This window comes from Dendropsophus ebraccatus, chromosome 10 (assembly GCF_027789765.1).
Source record: "Dendropsophus ebraccatus isolate aDenEbr1 chromosome 10, aDenEbr1.pat, whole genome shotgun sequence".
NCBI classification, from domain to species: domain Eukaryota; kingdom Metazoa; phylum Chordata; class Amphibia; order Anura; family Hylidae; genus Dendropsophus; species Dendropsophus ebraccatus.
The window spans coordinates 6,330,362-6,340,949 of record NC_091463.1 but is presented as its reverse complement, the minus strand read 5'-3'; the positions used below and the strand labels follow the sequence as shown (position 1 = coordinate 6,340,949).

At 47.8% G+C, this 10,588-nt stretch overlaps 1 protein-coding gene across 1 annotated transcript; it reads left to right on the top strand.

The window, feature by feature from the left end:
- The first annotated feature begins 954 nt into the window (after nt 1-954).
- On the top strand, nt 955-10,579 carry UCK1 (uridine-cytidine kinase 1). Its single transcript, XM_069985783.1, has 7 exons — nt 955-1,156; nt 5,669-5,828; nt 6,410-6,506; nt 6,738-6,880; nt 8,266-8,360; nt 8,497-8,545; nt 8,679-10,579. Exons 1-7 carry the CDS (start codon nt 1,067-1,069, stop codon nt 8,858-8,860), a joined length of 816 nt encoding a protein of 271 aa, XP_069841884.1. The 5' UTR covers nt 955-1,066; the 3' UTR covers nt 8,861-10,579.
- The last annotated feature ends 9 nt before the right edge of the window (nt 10,580-10,588 follow it).

Here is a 10,588-nt window from a genome sequence, read left to right as displayed (position 1 = left end):
TATTCTGCTGGTGGGGTCACTGTGTACATATATTACATTACTGATCCTGAGTTACATCCTGTATTATAATTCAGAGCTGCACTCACTATTCTGCTGGTGGGGTCACTGTGTACATACATTACATTACTGATCCTGAGTTACATCCTGTATTATACTCCAGAGCTGCACTCAGTATTCTGCTGGTGGGGTCACTGTGTACATACATTACTGATCCTGAGTTACATCCTGTATTATACTCCAGAGCTGCACTCACTATTCTGCTGGTGGGGTCACTGTGTACATACATTACTGATCCTGAGTTACATCCTGTATTATACTCCAGAGCTGCACTCACTATTCTGCTGGTGGGGTCACTGTGTACATACATTACATTACTGATCCTGAGTTACATCCTGTATTATACCCCAGAGCTGCACTCACTATTCTGCTGGTGGGGTCACTGTGTACATACATTACATTACTGATCCTGAGTTACATCCTGTATTATACCCCAGAGCTGCACTCACTATTCTGCTGGTGGGGTCACTGTGTACATACGTTACTGATCCTGTACTAATCCTGTATTATACTCCAGAGCTGCACTCACTATTCTGCTGGTGGGGTCACTGTGTACATACATTACTGATCCTGAGTTACATCCTGTATTATACTCCAGAGCTGCAGTCACTATTCTGCTGGTGAGGTCACTGTGTACATACATTACTGATCCTGAGTTACATCCTGTATTATACTCCAGAGCTGCAGTCACTACTTGGGCCCCTCCCCCACCATGTGCAGTGTATATATACATCTATATACTGGGGTATGGATAACACTAACGTCCTGCGCCACAACCATCAGCTGTCACTCTGCCCCGCCCCTCCTTTAGGCTTTCTTATCGGTCACGTGACCCTGCTGTTATTACCTGTCACATGATCAGCCCTGTGGTGCGCAGGCGCCTTATCCTCCAGCTCCCGGCATGCTGTACGGTACGTACAGTGCGTACGCTGATGGCCGTGCTCCCCCCGAGTACTCTTGGGAGTTGTAGTTTCTTCTCCGTCCCCGCTGCCCGCAGGTTGCACCGGCCATGGCTTCAGCAGGGAACATGGAGACCTCGGAGCGCGGACACCCGCGGCCTTTCCTTATCGGGGTGAGCGGCGGCACGGCCAGCGGCAAGGTGAGTGTGAGGCGGGGGAGCGGTCACTGACCACAGTCTACATAGCGGAGTCCGGGGCGGCTGACAGGCTTGTGGCCCTTTATACCTCGGGGTCAAAGTGCACGGGGAGCTGCTGGAGGTCACGTGCTGTGTCAGTGCCGGGGGACTGTCATCTGATGTGTAGCAGAGCTGTGTGTGATGTGTAGCAGAGCTGTGTGTGTGTGTGTGATGTGTAGCAGAGCTGTGTGTGATGTGTAGCAGAGCTGTGTGTGTGTGTGTGTGTGATGTGTAGCAGAGCTGTGTGTGTGTGTGTGTGATGTGTAGCAGAGCTGTGTGTGTGTGTGTGATGTGTAGCAGAGCTGTGTTGTGTGTGTGTGTGATGTGTGATGTGTAGCAGAGCTGTGTGTGTGTGTGATGTGTAGCAGAGCTGTGTGTGTGTGTGATGTGTAGCAGAGCTGTGTTGTGTGTGTGTGTGATGTGTGATGTGTAGCAGAGCTGTGTGTGTGTGTGATGTGTAGCAGAGCTGTGTGTGTGTGTGATGTGTAGCAGAGCTGTGTGTGTGTGTGTGTGATGTGTAGCAGAGCTGTGTGTGTGTGTGTGATGTGTAGCAGAGCTGTGTGTGTGTGTGTGATGTGTAGCAGAGCTGTGTGTGTGTGTGTGTGATGTGTAGCAGAGCTGTGTGTGTGTGATGTGTAGCAGAGCTGTGTGTGTGTGTGTGATGTGTAGCAGAGCTGTGTGTGTGTGTGTGATGTGTAGCAGAGCTGTGTGTGTGTGTGTGATGTGTAGCAGAGCTGTGTGTGTGTGTGTGATGTGTAGCAGAGCTGTGTGTGTGTGTGTGTGATGTGTAGCAGAGCTGTGTGTGTGTGTGTGATGTGTAGCAGAGCTGTGTGTGTGTGTGTGATGTGTAGCAGAGCTGTGTGTGTGTGTGTGATGTGTAGCAGAGCTGTGTGTGTGTGTGTGATGTGTAGCAGAGCTGTGTGTGTGTGTGTGATGTGTAGCAGAGCTGTGTGTGTGTGTGTGATGTGTAGCAGAGCTGTGTGTGTGTGTGTGTGTGTGATGTGTAGCAGAGCTGTGTGTGTGATGTGTAGCAGAGCTGTGTGTGTGTGTGTGATGTGTAGCAGAGCTGTGTGTGTGTGTGTGATGTGTAGCAGAGCTGTGTGTGTGTGTGTGATGTGTAGCAGAGCTGTGTGTGTGTGATGTGTAGCAGAGCTGTGTGTGTGTGATGTGTAGCAGAGCTGTGTGTGTGTGTGTGTGTGATGTGTAGCAGAGCTGTGTGTGTGTGTGTGTGTGTGATGTGTAGCAGAGCTGTGTGTGTGTGTGTGTGTGTGATGTGTAGCAGAGCTGTGTGTGTGTGTGTGTGTGTGATGTGTAGCAGAGCTGTGTGTGTGTGTGTGTGTGATGTGTAGCAGAGCTGTGTGTGTGTGTGTGTGTGATGTGTAGCAGAGCTGTGTGTGTGTGTGTGTGTGTTGTGTAGCAGAGCTGTGTGTGTGTGTGTGTGTGTTGTGTAGCAGAGCTGTGTGTGTGTGTGTGTGTGATGTGTAGCAGAGCTGTGTGTGTGTGTGTGTGTGATGTGTAGCAGAGCTGTGTGTGTGTGTGTGTGTGATGTGTAGCAGAGCTGTGTGTGTGTGTGTGTGATGTGTAGCAGAGCTGTGTGTGTGTGTGTGATGTGTAGCAGAGCTGTGTGTGTGTGTGTGATGTGTAGCAGAGCTGTGTGTGTGTGTGTGATGTGTAGCAGAGCTGTGTGTGTGTGTGTGATGTGTAGCAGAGCTGTGTGTGTGTGTGTGATGTGTAGCAGAGCTGTGTGTGTGTGTGTGATGTGTAGCAGAGCTGTGTGTGTGTGTGTGATGTGTAGCAGAGCTGTGTGTGTGTGTGTGATGTGTAGCAGAGCTGTGTGTGTGTGTGTGATGTGTAGCAGAGCTGTGTGTGTGTGTGTGATGTGTAGCAGAGCTGTGTGTGTGTGTGTGATGTGTAGCAGAGCTGTGTGTGTGTGTGTGATGTGTAGCAGAGCTGTGTGTGTGTGTGATGTGTAGCAGAGCATAGCAGTAATAGGGTGTAGTGCTTTGTTCTGCTTCTAATAAACCTCCAATTCTTCACAGGATACAGGATCTCCTCCTCCTGTCAGCACCAGAGACGTCTCACAGCTGAGTGTTTGTTACAATGTATCCAGTCTAGACAATCCTCTGTGAGCTAACGACAGCACAACAGAGCATTATCTACACTATATACAGCTATATACAATGTATGGAGACCGCAGAGCATTGTCTGTATATACAGCTATACACAATGTATGGAGACTGCAGAGCATTGCCCCCCCCCTCGACACGCGTTCCAAAACAATAGACCGCTGTGTGTTGCCCCCAGTAGTATATACCCCTTGTGCGCTACCGCCAGTAATATATACTCCTTGTGTGCTGCCCCAATAGTATATACCCCTTGTGTCCTGCCCCCAGTAGTATATACCCCTTGTTTGCTTCCCCCAGTAGTATATAGACCCCTGTGTGTTCCCCCAGTTATATATAGCCCCCCTTGTGCTCCCCCAGAAGTATATAGACCTCCTGTGTGCTGCCCCAGTTGTATATAGACCCCCTGTGTGCTGCCCCAGTTGTATATAGACCCCCTGTGTGCTGCCCCAGTTGTATATAGACCCCCTGTGTGCTCCCCCACTAGTATATAGGCCCCCTGTGTGCTCCCTCAGGGGTATTTAGCCCCCCCCTGTGTGCTCCCCCACTTGGATATAGACCTCCTGTGTGCTCCCCCACTTGGATAAAGACCCCTGTGTGCTCCTCCAGTAGTATATAAACCCCCTGTGTGGTTCCCCCAGTAGTATATAGACCCCCTGTGTGCCCCACCAGTATTATATAGACCCCTTGTGTGCTGCCCCAGTAGTATACAGACCCCTGTGTGCTCCCCCAGTTATTTATAGACCACCTGTGTGTCTCACAAGTAGTATATAGACCCCCTGTATGTTCCCCCAGTAGTATATAGACCCCCTGTGTGCCCCACCAGTAGTATATAGACCCCTGTGTGCTCCCCCACTTGGATATAGACCTCCTGTGTGCTCTCCAAGTTGTGTATAGACCCCATTCTGCTGCCCCAAGTTGTATATAGACCCCCTGTGTGCTGCCCCCAGTAGTATATAGACCCCTCTGTGAAGCCCCAGTCGTCTATAGCCCCCCTGTGTGCTCCCCCTGTTATATAGCCCCCCTGTGTGCTCCCCCCATTTATATAGACCCCTGATGTGCGCTCCCCCAGTTAAACAGACCCCTTGTGTTCTCCCCCTCCCATACAGTATATAACACAATCAAACAAACGTATACTTACCTGGGTCCGGGCGTCTCCTCTTCTCTTCACTCTTGTGGCCGCAGGAAGGGTTTTCCCTGCGATCACAAGAGGCCGCACTCCCCTTGTCCTGGCGCCGATGCTCCAGTGATGTCACTGGAGCGCTGGCACCACAAGGACAAAGCTGCCACTTGTGACCGCAGGGAAAACCCTTCCTGCGGCCACAAGAGTGACTGACAGGAAGGGGGCCAATGTCTCCCGCCCTGTCAGTGCTGCTGCATGTAACTATGAGTGCTCATTATGAGTGCTCATAGTTACAGTTCAGATGGCAGCAGCGAGCGGGGCAGCGGCCCTGTCCAGTGGTCTTGAGCACAAGAGCGGGGCCTGGGGCCCCCCCTGGATGTTGGGGGCCCCAAGCGATCGCTTGGGGTGCTTGGTGCCAAAGACTGCCACTGTATACAATGTATGGAGACCGCAGAGCATTGTCTGTATATACAGCTATATACAATGTATGGAGACCGCAGAGCATTGTCTGTATATACAGCTATATACAATGTATGGAGACTGCAGAGCATTGTCTGTATACACAGCTATATACAATGTATGGAGACTGCAGAGCATTGTCTGTATATACAGCTATATACAATGTATGGAGACCGCAGAGCATTGTCTGTATATACAGCTATATACAATGTATGGAGACCGCAGAGCATTGTCTGTATATACAGCTATATACAATGTATGGAGACCGCAGAGCATTGTCTGTATATACAGCTATATACAATGTGTGGAGACCGCAGAGCATTGTCTGTATATACAGCTATATACAATGTATGGAGACCGCAGAGCATTGTCTACACTATATACAGTTATATATAATGCATGGAGACCACAGAGCATTGTCAGTATATACAGCGTATGGAGACCGCGGAGTATTGTTTACACTGGATGCAGGTGTAACAAGCCCTCAGCTGTGATTAGTCAGGGTTTAGCTCCTGGCCGGGTGCTTGGTCGGGCGTCCATGTTGGCGCCTGCTGTGACCTCTGGCGCTGTGTGGGCAGGAAGGGTCAGACTTTGCCCTCTGCACCCACTGACCTGTGTTAATGTCTTACAGCTGGGGATGATCAGCGTCCTGTAGGGATCAGTGATGCTCCAGCCTGCGCCCCCTGCTGGCTCATAGTGTGCGGTTGTATATTTTGGCATTTTGTGGCGCCCCTGTAGCTGGATCGCGCTAACGTTTCCTCTTCCCTCCAGTCCACAGTGTGTGAGAAGATCATGGAGCTGCTGGGGCAGAACGAGGTGGATCAGCGGCAGCGGAAGGTGGTGATCCTGAGCCAGGACCGCTTCTACAAGGTGCTGACCCCCGAGCAGAAGGCCCGGGCGCTGAAGGGGCAGTACAACTTCGACCACCCAGGTGAGTGGGGCACAGAGGGACCATCTGTTCTCTGTGCTCCTGATGGATGAAGCGGTGACACACTCCGCTCTGCTGCTCCTGGTGAATGAAGCGGTGACGCACTCCGCTCTGCTGCTCCTGGTGAATGAAGCGGTGACGCACTCCGCTCTGCTGCTCCTGGTGAATGAAGCGGTGACGCACTCCGCTCTGCTGCTCCTGGTGAATGAAGCGGTGACGCACTCCGCTCTGCTGCTCCTGGTGAATGAAGCGGTGACGCACTCCGCTCTGCTGCTCCTGGTGAATGAAGCGGTGACGCACTCCGCTCTGCTGCTCCTGGTGAATGAAGCGGTGACGCACTCCGCTCTGCTGCTCCTGGTGAATGAAGCGGTGACGCACTCCGCTCTGCTGCTCCTGGTGAATGAAGCAGTGACGCACTCCGCTCTGCTGCTCCTGGTGAATGAAGCGGTGACGCACTGCGCTCTGCTGCTCCTGGTGAATGAAGCAGTGACGCACTCCGCTCTGCTGCTCCTGGTGAATGAAGCGGTGACGCACTCCGCTCTGCTGCTCCACCATGTGACCACAGCATTCTTCTCTCTTCTCAGATGCTTTCGACAATGATCTGATGTTTAGGACGCTCACCAAGATCTTAGAGGGGCAGAGCGTGGACGTCCCCTTGTACGACTTTGTGACCCATTCAAGGTGAGATGCTAGGACCCCCCTCAGATTTGCCTGAGTCCCCCATGACAACACTTCAGCCCCTACAGTGACAGTTATCATGGGGTCAACATGGCAACAAATCGGCTTCAGTTTCCTAAGAACATCGGGTTATGGCTGCAGCACTGTGATTATAGATGTGTGTGAGCGCCACACTGTGGTCATCAGCTGTACTGCAGGAGACTAGTATAACTGCAGCTTCTCTCTTCTCTGCAGGTTACCCGAGACCACCACCGTCTACCCGGCTGACGTCCTGCTCTTCGAGGGGATTCTGGCATTTTATAACCAAGAGATCAGAGACATGTTTCACCTGAAGCTGTTTGTGGACACAGATTCTGATGTCAGGTTGTCAAGAAGAGGTAAGGGTTATATTCTTACACATGGGGGCAGTATTATAGTAGTTATATATCTGTATATAAGAGCAGTATTATAGTAGTTATATATCTGTATATAGGAGCAGTATTATAGTAGTTATATTCCTGTATATAGGAGCAGTATTATAGCAGATATATCCCTGTATATAGGAGCAGTATTATAGTAGTTATATTCCTGTATATAGGGGGCAGTATTATAGTAGTTATATTCCTGTATATAGGAGACAGTATTATAGTAGTTATATTCCTGTATATAGGAGCAGTATTATAGTAGTTATATTCCTGTATATAGGAGCAGTATTATAGTAGTTATATTCCTGTATATAGGACCAGTATTATAGTAGTTATATTCCTGTATATAGGAGCAGTATTATAGTAGTTATATTCTTGTATATAGGAGCAGTATTATAGTAGGTATATCCCTGTATATAGGAGCAGTATTATAGCAGTTATATCCCTGTATATAGGAGCATTATTATAGTAGTTATATCCCTGTATATAGGAGCATTATTATAGTAGTTATATCCCTGTATATAGGAGCAGTATTATAGTAGTATATTCCTGTATATAGGAGCAGTATTATAGTAGTTATATTCCTGTATGTAGGGAGCAGTATTATAGTAGTTATATTCCTGTATATAGGAGCGGTATTATAGTAGTTATATTCCTGTATATAGGAGCGGTATTATAGTAGTTATATTCCTGTATATAGGGAGCAGTATTATAGTAGTTATATTCCTGTATATAGGAGGCAGTATTATAGTAGTTATATTCCTGTATATAGGAGCAGTATTATAGTAGTTATATTCCTGTATATAGGAGCAGTATTATAGTAGGTATATCCCTGTATATAGGAGCATTATTATAGTAGTTATATCCCTGTATATAGGAGCAGTATTATAGTAGTAATATACCTGTATATAGGAGCAGTATTATAGTAGTTATATTCCTGTATGTAGGGAGCAGTATTATAGTGGTTACATTCCTGTATATAGGAGCATTATTATAGTAGTTATATCCCTGTATATAGGAGCAGTATTATAGTAGTTATATTCCTGTATATAGGAGCAGTATTATAGTAGTTATATTCCTGTATATAGGAGCAGTATTATAGTAGGTATATCCCTGTATATAGGAGCATTATTATAGTAGTTATATCCCTGTATATAGGAGCAGTATTATAGTAGTAATATACCTGTATATAGGAGCAGTATTATAGTAGTTATATTCCTGTATATAGGAGCAGTATTATAGTAGTTATATTCTTGTATATAGGGGGCAGTATTATAGTAGTTATATTCCTGTATATAGGGAGCAGTAGTATAGTAGTTATATTCCTGTATACAGGAGGCAGTACTTTTATTTTCCAGTTCTACGAGATATGAAGCGTGGCCGGGAGCTGGAGCAGATCCTCACTCAGTATACGACCTTTGTGAAGCCGGCATTTGAGGAGTTCTCACTCCCGGTAATTTTCTCGCATTCCATCAGACATCTTGTACAATCGCACGGATTAATGTTGGATTTTTTTTCCCGCTTTGGATTATGGTTTAGTTTTGTCTCAGATATTTCTATTAATCTCTTTTATTTTAATCCTCTTGTAGACTAAAAAATATGCTGATGTCATCATCCCAAGGGGCGTGGATAATATGGGTGAGTACTGCGCTGTTGCATTATTGTCTATAGGCCGCTCGTGGTGAGAAGTCGTACTGCAGTTTTTACATCTTGGTCATATCTAATGTATACCTATAGGAGACGCTCTGACTTTTTCCTTCTCCCTTTCCAGTGGCTATTAACCTGATTGTGCAGCATATCCAGGATATCCTGAACGGAGACATCTGTAAGTGGCAGCGAGGGTCAGTGAATGGGCGGTCACAGAAGAGAAGCTTCCCCAGTGCGGGAGAGCCGGGGGGAGTTCTGGCCCCTGGGAAGCGCACTCACCTGGAGTCCAGCAGCCGGCCGCACTGAGCCCCCCGGATTGAGCTATAGGTTTTATTACACTGGTAACATCAGACTCATAATCCTACATCTGGGAGGTGCTGGGAGCAGATGGAGGGGGCCCTGGGACACAAGCCAAAATGATGGCTTTGTTATTTTTAAAGCATCTCTCATGTACTGGATCAGAATCCTTGATATGTACACAGTGATCATAGAAGACGATGGTAAGAAGAGACATTTATCACAATCACTGCGGGCGGCTCAGTACCTGGCGGTATACTGGCAGCTTCTGTGACATCGAGAAGTCAATGCGCACAAAATCCTGAGAGATCCCCCTCCCCTTCATTCATGCTATCAGCAATATTTGGGGAAGGTTCTCAGCATCCATACCGGTGACATTTAATATTGAGACCTTATATATAGCACCTTTCTGATATTACACAGCTGTACATAGAATGATGATCCCCATGATGGAAAGGTCCGAAATGAAGGATAGGAAACTCTGTCATATATTTAAAGGTCGGGTAACTACAGTGGCCAATCACTCTGGCTGAAGCAGTCATGTGACACAGTGGTTACACTGCGGCTCTTCAGATATTGCACAACTACAACTTCCACCATTTCCCTACAGCTGCAGTATGTTCAGGCATGCTGGGAGGTGTAGTGCTGCTCAGTAGATGGAATAGTGTGGTCACTGCTCCCAAATCTCTATTGCACCTTATACTTTAATTCCTTAAATTGCTAAACTATTAAAGCCGCACTGTGATTGGCTGCGGCAGGGACTGTCACTTGGGCAGATAGTTGTTGAACTATAAAAAGTTCAGCACCTTCCCCCCCAATATTAGAGGACATAAAGACGGCTGACATTCCCATCCCCCACCAGAGATCAGTGAGACTGAAAGCAGCTCACGTCTTTCCTCATCTATATATAGTGACAGCATATGGCCGGCGCTCTGCGTCACACACAGCAGAATTATTACAGAGATTTCTCTATAGAGTCAGATGCTTTCTGCCGACCATACTGACATGACTGCACAATGATCTGCTGCATGTGAATGTAGTTATAGATGTCACATGACGGCTGGGCTGCCGCTGCTTTACCCCCATATTTCCTAATATGGTTTAGGGCACAGGTCAAACTCCGGCCCTTCAGCTGTTGCAAAACTACAATTCCCATCATGCCTGGAGAGCTAAAGCTTTGGCTGTCCAGGCGTAATGGGAATAGTAGTTTTGCAACAGCTGAAGGGTCTGAGTTTGACCCTTCTGTTCTGGGGGGCTGGTTGCAGGGCTCTGTCCAGCACCTCATATCTCAGCTTCAGTCTCCCACACATGGGGCACATTCTCAGTCTGTATATATTGAACCCACCTTATAGCTGCTTCTCTTAATTTTGCACTTTATGCTTATGCAAATGAGCGGATCTCCGGCTGTGGAGCATGCTGGGACATTTCTGGCGTGGGTCGGAGGTCGGCGGCGGCTGCTGCTGTGGATAATCAGACATGACATTTCATGAGTCATTTACACATCTCCTCGTCCAGGCTGCTGCCTCTCACTGACAGCCATGAGCACGGATGATGATGGTTGTTGTCCCTGGTTGGATCTGATCAGCAGATGGCAGCACTGCAGACTGTTATAATGACCGGCTCCTCCTGCTTGGGGAGGGCGCTGCCTCTCACTAGCTCAATGTCTTCTGTTTCTCTAGTAAACTGCAATAACATCAATGTCATTAAAATGAAATAATTGTAGAAATCCCTTCTGTC

What these genes read in the sequence shown, in the direction of transcription:
- UCK1 (XM_069985783.1), top strand. Translation starts at nt 1,067, where the DNA reads ATGGCTTCAGCAGGGAACATGGAGACCTCGGAGCGCGGACACCCGCGG. An exon ending in TGTCAGGTTGTCAAGAAGAG is followed by an intron (nt 6,881 to 8,265) that starts GTAAGGGTTATA and finishes TTTATTTTCCAG; the next exon opens with TTCTACGAGATATGAAGCGT. An exon ending in TTGAGGAGTTCTCACTCCCG is followed by an intron (nt 8,361 to 8,496) that starts GTAATTTTCTCG and finishes ATCCTCTTGTAG; the next exon opens with ACTAAAAAATATGCTGATGT.